Source organism: Eschrichtius robustus, chromosome 10 (assembly GCF_028021215.1).
Source record: "Eschrichtius robustus isolate mEscRob2 chromosome 10, mEscRob2.pri, whole genome shotgun sequence".
Lineage (NCBI taxonomy): Eukaryota > Metazoa > Chordata > Mammalia > Artiodactyla > Eschrichtiidae > Eschrichtius > Eschrichtius robustus.
In genome coordinates, this window is record NC_090833.1 from 57,163,665 (window position 1) to 57,178,737 (window position 15,073).

The window sequence follows — 15,073 nt, forward strand, 5'->3', positions numbered from 1 at the left end:
AGACGTTAGGGGAAACGTCACAAAGGACCCAGCTGGGAACTCTACAGGAAGTTAAAAAAATTGTTCAGCTTTGCAAAACACCTGGTGCTCAGTCATCTGTCTTTGGTAGTACAGAGACCTTAGTTAAGTAAGGTCTGTGTGGTTCTTTCTGACACCTTGGAAGGCAGAGGTACAGCGCAGAAATAACAAGTTGTAGCAAGCTAATTTAAGTACGTTCTGAGAGGTCCGGAGGTACCTGCACTTCCTGTTACTACAATTCAGGCCATAGTGCTGTCACCACAAGTTTTTGAGAGACCCCCTGTCCGAATTCCTATTAGGGCCGCCTCGGGACTCAAGAGCACACCTGCGCGGGGCGGACCTTGTTCCGCGTAGGTGACTGCAGTACAGGACAGTTTCGCTGTCCTCGACTAACAACACAGCTTCTTGCTTGAGTTACTTGTTAAAGGATTGGCAGGCACACACCCTTCGCTCACTCGGGATCTCCCATTTCGGTCTGGAGGCTCAGAAGCCCCGGCCGTAAGACGCTGTCATTGCTGCCCAGCAGCGAGCCGCGACATCCTAGCCAGGCTCGGCTGGGCATTCCGAGGCCGCACCCAGGGCAACGCCACTCTGACGTCTGCGCTCCGGAGGCCGCCATAGGCCCGCGTCGGAGCCCAGGGCGACGTGTGGCGCGTGGACTCCATCAGGTCCAGCCCTGCGGGAACCCGGTAGGCGCTTCCAGGCAAGGTTCTGTGCACCTGTTCCTTCCTTCTGCTCAAGTGTCTTCCCCTTCTGGGCAAAAGGGGACATGTCCGTCTCCACAAAACACGAAGCGCGGTGGAAGCCTAAGCTAAGAACAGTGCAGAAGATTAAGCCCAAAGCAAGAAGGTGCCTGGCACCTTTAAGCTGTTTGGAAGTTCACGTGACCCACTAAGTGCCGGGCCCCAGCGGTCACGTGATGGCGCGCGCGCCCTCGCGCAGGGAGAGCCGGCTGGCGCTGTGCGCGCGCCTTTGCCGCTGTCTCCCTGCCCCTCGACGGGAGGGTGAGTAGCGGCGGAGTCATCGGGAGACTGGGGCCGGGTGCGCGTGCGCAGCGAACAGCTGTCACCCAGTGCGGAACAAGTCTCCCAAATTTCCCGAATCTCCCTGGGCCGGAGGCCACCGTTTGCCTTCTCACCTTCCTCTTCTGGGTCGTGTCCTCTCCCCCGCCCGCGCGCCAGGTAACCGCTTTTCCGGAGTCCGGGGGATGGGGACGGTGGGGGGAGGGGCCCGGGCGGTCTTCCCGGCACTGCCCCGCTCTGCGCGGGGCAGCAGGGGGTGCCGGCGTTCGGCGGAGCGGAGACGCCGGGCCAGAGACGCTAGGTCCGCGGCCGCCGCGACTGTCACGCTGGCGAGAGAGAGGCCGGCCATGGTCTCAGGGGTGGGAGGCGAGAGCCAGTGACAGCCCGCTCCGGCCCTCCGGGGGTTCGGTCCCCAGGCTCGCCGTTCTCCCGGGGGCCGGAGTCGGGGTCGCGCTCCTTGGAACAGAGGAGCGCGCGGGTGGTCCGGGGATGCCTACTCCTTACCTTTCCCCTCCCAGCCCGGTCTGCGGTGGACTCCGCGGAGGCCGGGCCTGGTGCGCCCCTCGGGGCCATCTCTTCCCTGGGACTCTCATGACCCGCGGGGTGGGGGTGAGGGCTCCTCTCCAGACCACCCCACCGTAGGTAGCCAGCTCCTCTCTCGGGTCCGTCCGTAGCCGCTGTGGCTATCCTTTTGGTTTTTCCGGCGTGGGGCCATTTCTTCCTGCAGTGCCTCTCGCCACGATGCGGTGTAGACAGTGGGTGCTTAATAAGTATGAGTTGGATCGGGTCGCGTGGAATGCCAGGCATGGGACGTGGCGGGGGGTGGGAATGTGAAGAAAGGAGCCAGGCAGGCTGGGGCTCCGGGCTCGAGCTTGGGGTTTTCCTCGGGGCTCAGCCAATGAAACCAGCAGGGCTCGATTCGGATGCTTTCCGGGTGAACTCGGAGCCAGCCTCCCCTTGAGCTGCAACCACGCACGTTTGCACGGTCTGGTTTTGGTTGTGGGCGAATGCCAGGGAGGGTTTTTGTGTGGTTCCTCCCCCTGGAGAAGAGAGGGCAAACTTAATTTTTTTTTTAGCAGTTGGTAAATTACCCTGCGGGGTGATTTATCAAGCGCTGCTTCGGAAGTGTAGGTTAAAAGTTGCAGTCGGTCCACTCTTAACCTTGTGGAAGTTTCTTGGTAGGCTCGGTTCACCTACGTTCGGACCAAACTTTGCCCTATTTCACCCACTTGAATTTGCAGTATTTTTTTATTTTTTATCTCGGGAAACTCAGCGTCACTGTTTCTATGGCAACGGTTACTAATATTCTAATTTCGAAGCGTCGTGTTTGAAAATTAGTGGCTTTAAATCTTAAAGGTCCATTTTTACTTTGTAGCACTCAGTTCTTTATGATCATTAGTCTAGTTCTCCTACCTTGCGGGTCCCCTCCCAACTCTCAGGCTTTGTTTCGGAACGTGTCACACGGTTCGGGTTTTTTAGGCCCTCTTTCTTCCAATTTAAGGTCTTATAAAAAGTTTGCACATAATCTTTACAGCACCCCACGAACTTGGCAATACAGTTTAAATCGGAGACTTGTTTCATTTTATTAACAGACTGTAATCTGTTGCTTTTGTAAAGTTAAAAACATGTTTTAAACATTGCATGTGCGCAAATGCTTAAAAGAAGAGTCTGTTAACATTCAGTAAGAACGCAGATTTTAAGAGGCTGAACAGGTACTTAATTTTAAAAAAAGTTTCTTAGACTTAAATTTCAATTTAAGGACGAAAATCTGGTATATTGAGTTCTCTTCTAGACATCGTAACGGGGCTAGGTTAGGTGCCGCTGGGGTACAGTCTGAATTCTTTGCTTTTCTCATTGTTTTCTAATTGCCTGTTGATTGCCTTTTCTCCTCTACTACAATGTTAAGAGCTCTGAGGACAGGTTTTGTGTGTGTGCGTGTCTGTGTTTTCTTTGTTCTGTTTCCAGCAGTTTACCATAGTGCCCCAGGTGCTCAAAATACCCTCTTTCTTAATAACAGCTTTATTGAGATATAATTCACATACCATGAAATCCACCTATTTAAAGTGGATTTTTTTTCATGGTTTTTAGTATATGTATAGAATTGTGCAACCATCAGCACAATCAATTTTAGGACATTTTTATCACCTCAAAAAGGAATACTTTCCCATTAGCAGTTACTGTCCATTTCTTCCAAACCCAATCTTCACCCCAGCCCCAGGCAAGGGCTAATCTGCTTTCTGGCTCAGTAGACTTGCCTCTTCTGGACTTTCCATATAAATGTAATCATAGTATACTTGATCTTTTGTGGCTAGATTTTTTTCACTTAGCATAATATTTTCAAAGTTCATCCATGTTATATATAGCATATTTCAGTACTTTATTCATTTTTATGGCTGAATAATATTCCACTGTATGGATATATCACATTTTGTCTGTTTGTTGGTTGATGGGCGTTTGGGTTGTTTCTACATTTTGGCTGTCATGAGTAATGCTGCTATGAACATTCATGAACTAGTTTTTGTATGCATATATCTTTTTTTTTAACTCTTGGATATATACCTAGTAGTGGAATTTCTGGATTAAACATTTTCTCTTGAATGAGTGAATGAGCAGGTAGGGATAGTAGTATTGATAGACCCCTTTGAGGGGCCTATTGACTCTTTCCTGCTTCACTACCAAGACCACTTCTTAGAGGCAGAATTCTCTGTGTGTGGCTTTGTCCTGAGTATAGTGCTGTGTTTTTCTTGTCTGGATGCCATTAAGATCGTCCCTTTCTGTTAGCCCAGTCTTTTTTCATATGTAATACTCATAATGATTATTCCCTTGATATTGATTTATTTGTTGTATGTTTATTAGCGATATGATGATAAAACAGGTACATTACATGCTGTCATTAAACTCAGTGTCTAATGCAGGTCTTTCAATCTTTTAAAATTTATATTTTCTTTTTTGTAATATGAATAGTTAATGCTTCTCTCCCTACCTTCATTTCTGATATGAATTTCTTGGGAGTTGTACCATAGTTAAAGTCACTGCATTTTCTTTATCCTTATCAGTCTAGAAGGGTTTTTGGGGCCTAAAGTATAAATTTAAAATATCGGATTATTATTTTTCTCCCTGCAGCTTCACCCCTCTCTCCCCTCCCCAAAGATTCCCCTGTGCCCCTACTCTTTATACCCTTTGGGAGAAGATGCTGATCATCTAAGTCCACACTTGTAGGGCCTAATCCTTTTCCCACCTAAGCAATTGGGACATTCCCTTTGAGGAGTCTGTTTACCTTGTTTCTCTTTCAATGGCCTCACCTCATTCTTTCCCTGAGTCCACTCAACAAGGCTTTGCCCAGCCAGTCTCCTCCCTCTCCCCAGTTGCCTGGCTTGATGGGGTTCGGTACCCAGCACACATTCTTGTTCTCCCTGCCTAGCAGCCTGTGCTTCTTTGTCTGGTTAATTCCATCTCATCCTTCAGATAGCTCAGCTCAGTTGTCACTTTAGGTTAGTCTTTCCTCAGTCCTATATACTTGCCATAGCAGTGTTCTGTAATCTCATTTATAGACTTAAGTCTAGTTGTGTATCACTCTTTACTTTCCATCCCCATGTATGCACAGAAAAAGCTCCACATGAAATATTGAAAGTGGTTACTTCTGGGCAATGGGAGTATGGTTAATTTGTCTCCTTCGTGTTTATGTGCATCTTTGGATTTTTCTCCTATGTATCAGTATGACCTTTGTGAACAGGAGAAAAAACCAGTTAAAATCCATGTTTGTTAGAAAATCTGGAAACAGGAGACTTTGGAGGAAAAAAAATCATTAGTAATTGCCATTTTTAACCTTTTTTGTTTTGTTTTAATAACCTAGATGAGATTTTACTATAGCTTTTCAACATCAAGCTTTTATTACATTTCTATTCTTTCTCATGTGTAGGGACTTCTAGGGATTAGTGAGGTTGCCTGGGGTGGTCTTCCCTAGAAACTTGAAATTAAGCTGATTCTTAGGGACCAGAACATAGCATCTATTTGGGTATGAGAACTGAGTTTGTGCTAAATAACTCATTTCCCTTTTTTTCCCTGAGAAATGTCCTTATTTATACATTTGTATGTTTCATAGTACAGTTTTTCCTTGCAGAATTGCTTGTTATTTGCGCCATTTGTTTTATTTTTGCTGTGGTTTATTCTGCCTAGTAGTGGGTACTTGTCTTCAATAGATCACACCTCTTATGTGCCATGCACTGTGTTAGATATGGAGCATATTGTGAACACAATAGACAAGTGATTCCTTACTATTTCATAAAAGAGGATTATTTTGAATGTGACTGTTTAGTTACACCATTGCTCTTGCTCTGTATTTTCAGATACACATTGGCTTCAGCTACTGTGGTATTTATGAATTGCTGCTCCATAGAGACTAAAATTTTTTTAATTTAATTTTTATTTTATATTGGTGTATAGTTGATTTACAATGTTGTATTAGTTTCAGGTATACAGCAAAGTGACTCAGTTATACATATATCTATTTTTTTTTTTCAGATTTTTTTCCCATAGAGTTTATTACAGAGTATTGAGTAGAGTTCTCTGTGCTATACAGTAAGTCCTTGTTGATTATCTATGTGATATATAGTTGTGTGTGCATGTTAATCCCAACCTCTGATTTATCCTAATTTATCCCACCCCAGCTTTTCCCCTTTGGTAATCATAAGTTTGTTTTTCTAAGGCTGTGAGTCTGTTTCTGTGAGACTTTAAAATTTATTCTAGATTCTTCTGGGTTTGTATTATACATTACTGTGGGTAAATATTTAAGGAGCAGAATAATGTATCATCAAAACCGTTTTGCTGATGACTTCTTTGTTTTATATTTCCATCCAGTTTTAGTTATTAATTTGGCATCTCTACCTGTTAACTATAACAGGCCAAACTGTGATCTTTCCTCTCAGCTCTGGTCCTCTGAGATTTTCTTGCACCTCGCTCCATTTCACTGTTAACTTGGGAAACCTGAGGGTTATCCCAGACACCTCATGGCTCTTCAGCCCTCGCATTTGTACCATCACCAAACCTTGTCACTTCTGCTTCCTAAATATGAATCAGATCAGTCTTCTAGTCTGCACCTGGTACCACCTCTGTATCCACTCTACCCCCCTTGATATCTCTTCTCTACTCAGTGATCTTTTAAAATGCAAATTGGATCATTCTAATGGCCCTCAGGACACTTAAAAGTCCTGCATTATCTCTTCCTATCCCAAGCTCCCCCCCAAGCCTTATTTATCAAGAGATGGTTCTACCTTTCTGCCCAGTGGCTTTTCTTTTTTTTTTTTTTTTTTAATGAAATAAATTTATTTAGGGCTTCCCTGGTGGCGCAGTGGTTGAGAATCTGCCTGCCAATGCAGGGGACACGGGTTCGAGCCCTGGTCTGGGAGGATCCCACATGCTGCGGAGAAGCGGGGCCCGTGAGCCACAATCACTGAGCCTGCGCGTCTGGAGCCCGTGCTCCGCAACAAGAGAGGCCGCGGTAGTGAGAGGCCCGCACACCGCGATGAAGAGTGGCCCCCGCTCGCCGCAACTAGAGAAAGCCCTCGCACAGAAACGAAGACCCAACACAGCCATAAATAAATAAATAAATAAATAAAATATAAACACTGGGTTCAATTAACTGCCCATCCATTAAAAAAAAAAAGAAAGTAAAGTAAGCGCTTACAAATCAAACAATTCTAAATACAAGAAAAATTAGGCTAAATAAATTTCAGGTTCATGTGACCTGGGAAATATTCAATATTAAATTAATACCTGGTATTAAAAATAAATTATTTATTTATTTATTTTTGGCTGCGTTGGGTCTTAGTTGCTGCGCGGGCTTTTTCTAGTTGCGGAGAGCAGGGGTTACTCTTCGCTGTGGTGCGCGGGCTCCTTCTCATTGCTGTGACTTCTCTTGTTGCGGAGCACAGGCTCTAGGCCCGCAGGCTCAGTGGTTGTGGCGCATGGGCTTAGTTGCTCCGCGGCATGTGGGATCTTCCCGGACCAGGGCTCGAACCCCTGTCCCCTGCATTGACAGGCGGATTCTTAACCACTGCGCCACCAGGGAAGCTGCCCGGTGGCTTTTCATTTCCCCAGACCTTACAGACCCTTGCTGAAGGTGCCATTTTCTGCCAGGCAGATTTTCCTTCCCACTCTCTTCCTTTCCAAGTACATCTTTCTGGTCTCTGCTTGAATGCAGTTTCTCACACAATCCTGACCTGTCACCCCTACCTTCTCCCCAATCTAAATCAGCTTCCCTAATGATAACCGATCCTAATTTACTAAACTTTTCCTTCCATAACACTTAGCAGTTTGTAATCTTATATTTATGTGATTATGTGATAGTTTGTTTCTAAACTGAAAGAATTCTACAACGGCAGGGATCAACTATTATTCACTTACATCACACCAGCACACTGCTGTCTCACCAGCACTATAGTGTAGGTGCTCAGTAAACCTTTGTTATACAAATTAATGACATTTACATATATGAAAAAATTAAGGAAATTAAAATCAGGCACACGGTAGGAAATACATTTTACCCATCCTGACCACACACACACACACACACGTATAAAACTGAAACAAAAATTTCACAAAACAATAGTTTGCCACCTGTTCTGTACTCTGATATTGTCTGTACTCTGATATTGTATCACATATTATAAAAATATTGATATAACCCACTAAATCAGGTAGGACTGCTGACTGCAGTTTGAATAGCAGAGGTCGAAGGCAATCCATTAGCCCCTCTCCCCCCTTTTGAAACACAATTACTATTTTCTTAGTCTTATCTGATGGGAAGTATAAGTATAGCTTTAAATACCACCTTCCAACCCCCCTCACACATTTAAAGAATTGGCTATTGCCAGAAGCTAGTTATTCTTAGAAGTTCTGGCCTGATCTCAAAGGAGGGTTGCTTAAGGTCAGGTTGAGAAAAATCTAAACCTGACTCGTTTTAGGTCTTCTCTTCCAGGTTTCTCTGGGGTCACTAATAGCGCTCTTCCACCCTGCTTCCCTGAGCTCATTACAGGTGTGTTTTAAGGCTGGCTGCTCATCAATTTTATTTTCTCAATTTATTACAAACCAAACAATTCCAGAAATGAAAACGAGGGGGTCAAGGCAAACCAGTAAGTATTTGTGAATGTATGAATTAAGGAGCCTGGCCAGGCATGAGTGTCACGTTCAGCGTATCACTAGAGCTTATCCTTAGGGCTGTGGTTCTCATTTGTTCACTTACCAAAACTCCTGCAAGGAAAAGGCTTGGTGCTGTTTAGCCCCACCATGAAATATTGATCTCTTATATATTTTGCTAACTAAATATTAGAAATAACCTAAGTGTCTAGCACAGGGGCTATTTTAAGTGAACTCTATGCTCTGCTATTACTAACTTGGAAGAATATTTAAAAACATTAGGTAATTGCAAACCTTCTTTGTTTAATGAAAAAAAGCAATAAACAAAATTATATACATTGTATGATTCTAGTTGTGTTTAAACATGTTTATAAATGGGTGTATGTCTAGAAAAAATACACTGCAATGTTAACTTGGTGGTGGGATTACTGGTAATTTTGATTTCCCATCATTAAAAAAATTTTTTTTGAGAATGAACATTATTACATTTATAGTAAGAAAGGCTCAGTTGAAAGAACAAATTTCCTATACATTACCATGTATTTGCAAATAGGAAAAATAACACCTTTCTTAAAATGGTGGTTAGGGACTTCCCTGGTGGTGCAGTGGTTAAGAATCTGCCTGCCAATGCAGGGGACACGGTTTCGAGCCCTGGTCTGGGAGGATCCCACATGCTGCGGAGCAGCTAATCCCGTGTGCCACAGCTGCTGAGCCTGCGCTCTAGAGCCCATGAGCCACAACTACTGAGCCCGCGAGCCACAACTACTGAGCCTGCGCACCACAGCTACTGAAGCGCACATGCCATAGAGCCCGTGCTCCACAACAAGAGATGCCACTGCAATGAGAAGCCTGCACACCGCAACGAGGAGTAGCCCTCGCTTGTCACAACTAGAGAAAGCCCGCATGCAGCAATGAAGACCCAACACAGCCAAAAATAAATAAAATTTAAAAATAATACACTTTAAAATGGTGGTTAGAGGCCAGTTTTCTAGTGACTGTGTTTTGGGAACCTCTGTCCAAGTAGGACTTACATTCTACCTTCATGATATGTAATCTTGCACTGCACAGTGTTCTACGTATCTGCTCCTAGCCTGCATATTTTTCCTTTTCTGTCTAAGTTATCAAAGTTTACTAAGCCTTGCTTTTTATCTTTTATTTTGCTGAAATCTCTCCCTGTCATAATCAAGCATGTTGATAATGAATGTTCACTTATGGTTGATAATTTAGAAAGTCCTAATAGCCCTTATTAAACCCTGCAGTCTGGCATGAGTTGAAGGGATGGAGAGGGTTTTGGATGAACTAGGTATACAGGTGATACCTTCCTGTTAAATTTGGAAAATGTCTAGTTATAGTGGGACTTACAAACCAAATTGAAGGAAACATATAGTAATCGTTTGTAATGTGTAATCATCAGTAAAATTTCCCAAAGCTGTATTTAAAATTATTTAGGCTTTTAACACTCAGGCCTTAGTAGATTAAATTAAATATTTGAAAATATATTTGATAACTGTACAAAATACATATTCTAAGTATTGATTTACTATCTACTAGAGAAGGAATGGGAAAAGTTTGAAATTAGAGAGAAATGTCAAAATAAGGACAGTTAGCCAGATAGGACCTTTTGGAGTGTGTGTGTGACAGTGACAGCACTTTTTGGGGATTACATATTCCTGTTCTCATTTTCAGCATTGCAGGTTCAGAAATCTGAACTTTTCCCAGTGATCCAGAGTATGTCAGGCATTGGAGGACTAAGGTCCTCAGTGTCACTCCCTAATCAAACTCACAGGAAGAACCAGAGCTCAGACCCAAAGCATACATGTTTGTTCCTCAGGGCTCTTTCTAGAAAGTCTGGTCCCTGGGAAAGCACACATTATTTGGTGACAGGCAGGTCCCACAGATGGAGATGGTAGCATTGAGGAGTAATCTGAACGGGGGTATTTTTCACCTGCTGGGCTTCTCTTGACCCTTAGAAGTACTCACTTCTGTTCATCAGGACATTCTTCCTGCAGGTACGTTTTTCCTGTTGAAGGAGGTTAAAGAAGACAAATTTCTTCACTTTGGCTCTTTCTTTATCTTCACCTTTTAACTCTTTTTTTTGCACTAGGCATTTGTTTAAATTCTAGTCCTGAGGACATCCCTTTGTTTCTCTGATTGAAAATCAGTCTTGTTGCTTTGGTTCTGTTTTGGGAGTCCATCAAATACTCAGCAAGGTCATGGGCATCCCTTTGAGTGGGAGACTGATGGTACTGATGAGGCTTATTTATTTATTTATTTTTGCTGGTAGCTTATCTCATCCATTTTGTTCTTATTTAATTTTCAAAAGGAACCCTCGCCTAAAATTTGGACACTTTACTGAGAACTCTCAGTCTACAACATTCAGGCAGCTTTCATTAGCAGGAAGAATCTAGCCCTGAGATAGGGGAATTCAATTTTCATTCCTTTTTGATAATTTTATTTATTTTTGTTTATTTTTAAAAATTTGTTTTATTATTTATGTACATATGTTAAAGAAATATTATTTTAAGTAGGCAGTGCAAGATATACAACAAGGTATAAAACTGAGAAGGTGTAAATGGGTAAAAAGTACATATATTCTTACCTTTGGCCATCAGATAGGCATTTCCTCTTATTAGTCAACCATTGTTAAAACTGTTTCTTTTGGGGCTTTCCAGACATAGTCTATATATTCTTTATAAGATATTTTGTACAAGCATATGTGTGTATATGCATATGTATGCATTTTTTACACAAATGGTAGTACCTATACTTATTGCTTTGAATATTTTTTTTTTCATTTAACTGTAACTTGGATGTGACCTTCCCCTCCCCCCCTCAGTTTTATTGAGGTATAATTGACATACAGCACTGTATAAGTTTAAGGTGTACAACATAATGATTTGACTTACATACATCACGAAATGATTACAACAGTAGGTTTAGTGAACATCCATCATCTCATATAAATACAACATTAAAGAAATAGAAAAAAAATTTTCCCTGTGATGAGACTCTTAGGGTTTACTCCCTTATCAACTTTCATATATAACGTACAGCAGTGTTAATTATGTTTATCATGTTGTATGTTATATCCCTAGTATTATAACTGAAAACTTGTACCTTTTGACTACCTTCATCTAATTTCCCCTTTCGCCACCCCCTTGGATGAGATTTTTAAAATATAAATATAGAGCTTTTTTTTTTTTTTTGGCTGCACCACATGGCATGCGGGATCTTAGTTCCCTGACCAGGGATCGAACCCATGCCCTGTGCAGTGGAAGCACAGATTCTTTTTTTTTTTTTTTTTATAAATTTATTTATTTATTTATTTATTTATTTTTGGCTGTGTTGGGTCTTCGTTTCTGTGCGAGGGCTTTCTCCAGTTGCGGCGAGCGGGGGCCTCTCACCGTCGTGGTGCGCGGGCCTCTCACCGTCGTGGCGTCTCCCGTTGCGGAGCACAAGCTCCAGACGTGCAAGGTCAGTAGTTGTGGCTCACGGGCTTAGTTGCTCCGCGGCATGTGGGATCTTCCCAGACCAGGGCTCGAACCCGTGTCCCCTGCATTGGCAGGCAGATTCTTAACCACTGCGCCACCAGGGAAGCCCAGCACAGATTCTTAAGCACTGGACCACCAGGGAAGTCCCTAGAGCTTCTTTTTTTAAAGTGATTGCACAGTATTGCATTGTATGTGTGTATGATAATTTATTTAACCAGTGCAGTATTGAAAGTTATTTTGATTCCTATTACAGCAATCTATTTATGTACCATTACCTCAACGTTTTAATTGTTGTAGCTTTATAATATATTTTTAGAGCTTTCCAGGTTATTCTTGTTTATTTTTCCTCATTATATTTAACTTATAATATGTCAGGTTCTAAAAAACCTATTTATAGTTTTATTGGAAATAAACTTAATAGAGAAATGTAGAGAAATATCTTTAGAATATTGAGTTTTCCTGCCTACAAATATGGTATGCCTTTCCATTTAAGTCTTCTTTTAAGTCCTTATAAAGGATATTTTAAAGCTATCTTTACATAGATCTTGCACATTTCTTAAATTTATTCCTTTGTATTTTAAAAATAATTTTCTTTTTTAACTTTGGGACAATCTCAGGCTTTTAGAAAAGTTGTATTAATAGTACAAAGAACTTTTATTTCCTTGAAAAATTTGCCTTTATGCCCCCATCACTCCTCAATACTTGGGTGTGTGTTTCCTATAAAGACAATTTCCTGCATAACCACAAGTATATACATTAAAATCAAGAAGTTAAATAACATTGATACATTACTGTCATCTAATCTTTAGACCTTTTTACATCTCACCATTTGTTATAGCACTCTTTGTAGCAAAAGTATCCAGTCCAGAATGATGCATTGCATTTTCTTGTTTTCAAGTTTCTTAAGTTAACATCATTCAGTCTCAAATCGTTCTCAGTCTTTCTTTGATTTTCATTATATTGACACCTTTGAAGATTACAAGCCAGTTATTTTAGAGACTCCCTTAATTTTTGTTTGATGTTTCCTCATGATTATATTCTTGAGGCATCTTTGGCAGGAATATCACAGAGGTGATGCTGTATTCTTTTAATTATATCTTATCAGGTGGCATACAACTTCATTTTGTTCTATTACTAGTAATGTTCGATTTGATTGCTTGATTAAGACAGAATCTTCTATGCTTCTCTGCTCCAAAGTTATTCTTTTGTTTCAAAAAACTCTGTACATATCTTGTTCCTTATCAAGCTTTCACGTTATTCATTTATTTTTGTCAATTTGGATTTATGGTTTCCTGTTTTATTCAGGGAGCTATAATTTGTTAATATTATTTATACTGATGCTTAAATTGTCATAGGTTTGGCCCCTGGGAACCCTTCAAGGTAAATTCTCTGTCCTTTTGACATGTCCCATCGTTCTCTGAGCACTCCCTTCCTTTCAGGCACAGTGAGAGATTCAGGCTCATCTTGAACGTTCCCTACCTCAAATATTTAGAAGCCAAGATCTAGGTGCTTGTTGACATTGGGGTGTTGCTCCCATGCCCTCTCAGTGAACAGAGCTAGGGAATATGCGTATGTTCAGATATACTTATCCATATACACACGCACTCAATACACATACACAAAGAATTGTATAACACATGTACTAATACTGAACAATTCTTGTATTCCTGGAATAACCTTTTGGTCATGGTTTATTATTTTAATGTGCTTTGGATTTTGCTTGCTCATTTTTTTTTTTTATAAATTTGTTTATTTTTATTTTTGGCTGCGTTGGGTCTTTGTTGCTGTGTGCGGGCTTTCTCTAGTTGCAGCGAGTGGGGGCTGCTCTTTGTTGCGGTGCGCGGGCTTCTCATTGCGGTGGCTTCTCTTGTTGCAGAGCACAGGCTCTAGGCTCGTGGGCTTCAGTAGTTGTGGCACACGGGCTCAGTAGTTGTGGTTCACAGGCTCTACAGCGCAGGCTCAGTAGTTGGGGCGCACGGGCTTAGTTGCTCCGTAGCATGTGGGATCTTCCTGGACCGGGGCTCGAACTTCTGTCCCCTGCATTGGCAGGCAGATTCTTAACTACTTTGCCACCAGGGAAGTCCCACTTGCTCATTTTTAAAAGAATTCTCATCAGTACTCTTAAATAAAATTGTTTTTCAGTTTTCTTGGGCCAATTGTCAAGTTTTGTTACCCATTTTAGCCTTGCTTCTTAAGGATTTTAAAGCTTATTATTTTTTTTTCTTGTGCTCAGGAGCAGCTTAAGTAACATTGGGTTATGTTTCTTAATTGAGCATAATTCTGTGCAACCATCTGGGCTTGGTGCTGCAGATTTATTCTTAAATTTAGTGGGCTTTGGTTTGTTTGTTTTTGTGGTAGCAGGAGAGTTGAGCAAAGAGGTCAGTTATATTTAGGGTTTGGGTTTGGGGGATACTAAATGTGCAATCATTGTACCTACTTGCTATTAGATTTTAGGATAGGGATTTCCATTTCTGAGCCTTAGTCTCATAATTTCACAGAAAACTTTTAAGAATGGGAATGAAGTATTATATGTAAAAAGCACAGTAAAGAACCAAATGCAAGGCTTTTTTTTTTTTTTTTCTTTAAAAGGTTCATTTTAATAAGATAGTGGTATTTAAAGAGTTGTCAGCATAGTTCTCAGTCTCACACTGTTGAAGGAGTTTGTGCAGAGGGACTGGGCCTCCCTCCATAAGACCAGGAAAATGGAGACATTTGTTTTGCTATTAACAACAAAGAAAAATTATGAGTCAAACAAACCAAGTGCAGCCCAAGTAGAGTTCATTTCTGTGAACACTAATGAAGGTTTGGCCTTATATTTTAATATATTAAACCATATTTTATAATCAGTAAGAAGCATTGGGTAACAGATTATGATTTTTCCTTTGAGCTTGTATCATGATTGTATTTGTGTTTATTATAATTTAGTTTAATATTTGTGAACCTGAGGAAAATTAAACTCATCTAGTAGACATTGAACATATTTTTAGATGCGTTTGCATGTCACGTATAGCTGATACTGCATATGGCTTATGCGATTGTGGATTGGTAGGAATATAATTTCCAAGTTTGCATATGAAATTGCACTTAAATATGTTCTCAAACTGGTTCAACATTTGGCTGTCGTTTTAATATTTTAAACTAAGAACCTAAGAGTAATTTATATGGCCTCCGGTGAGTTTTTCTCGTAGGTATAAATGGTTTCGGTAATCTCAGATGTAAAAGTTACGCGGGCTTCACTGTAGTGTTGGCGGCGACGCGTGTTTCACCCTGGGTGTCTACGCGGCTCCGGGATCCAGCTGGTGTGTGGGCGGCGCAGTGCTGGTTAACCAGCCCGCCTGCAGAGGGCGCCGCGGGCCGGTGGTAGCCAAGAAGCCGCAGCAGGTGCTGTGGGTCCACGGCAGCTCTCGC

The 15,073-nt window shown here is 41.7% G+C and overlaps 2 protein-coding genes across 2 annotated transcripts in view; one reads left to right on the forward strand and one right to left on the reverse strand.

Moving 5' to 3' along the window:
- Positions 1 to 843: 843 nt before the first annotated feature.
- On the reverse strand, positions 844 to 1,847 carry LOC137770948 (sterile alpha motif domain-containing protein 1-like). Its single transcript, XM_068553987.1, has 2 exons — positions 1,545 to 1,847; positions 844 to 1,366 (listed from the first exon to the last, which is right to left on the reverse strand). Exons 1-2 carry the CDS (start codon positions 1,845 to 1,847, stop codon positions 881 to 883), a joined length of 789 nt encoding a protein of 262 aa, XP_068410088.1. The 3' UTR covers positions 844 to 880.
- Positions 1,044 to 15,073, forward strand: part of KDM4C (lysine demethylase 4C) — a 418,075-nt gene continuing 404,045 nt past the window's right edge. The window contains exon 1 of the mRNA XM_068552402.1: positions 1,044 to 1,199. The gene's annotated coding sequence lies outside the window, so the exon portion shown is untranslated. The remainder of the gene's footprint in view (positions 1,200 to 15,073) is intronic.

What these genes read in the sequence shown, in the direction of transcription:
- LOC137770948 (XM_068553987.1), bottom strand. Translation starts at nt 1,847, where the DNA reads ATGCCTGGCATTCCACGCGACCCGATCCAACTCATACTTATTAAGCAC. An exon ending in ACCGGGCTGGGAGGGGAAAG is followed by an intron (nt 1,367 to 1,544) that starts GTAAGGAGTAGG and finishes CTCTCTCGCCAG; the next exon opens with CGTGACAGTCGCGGCGGCCG.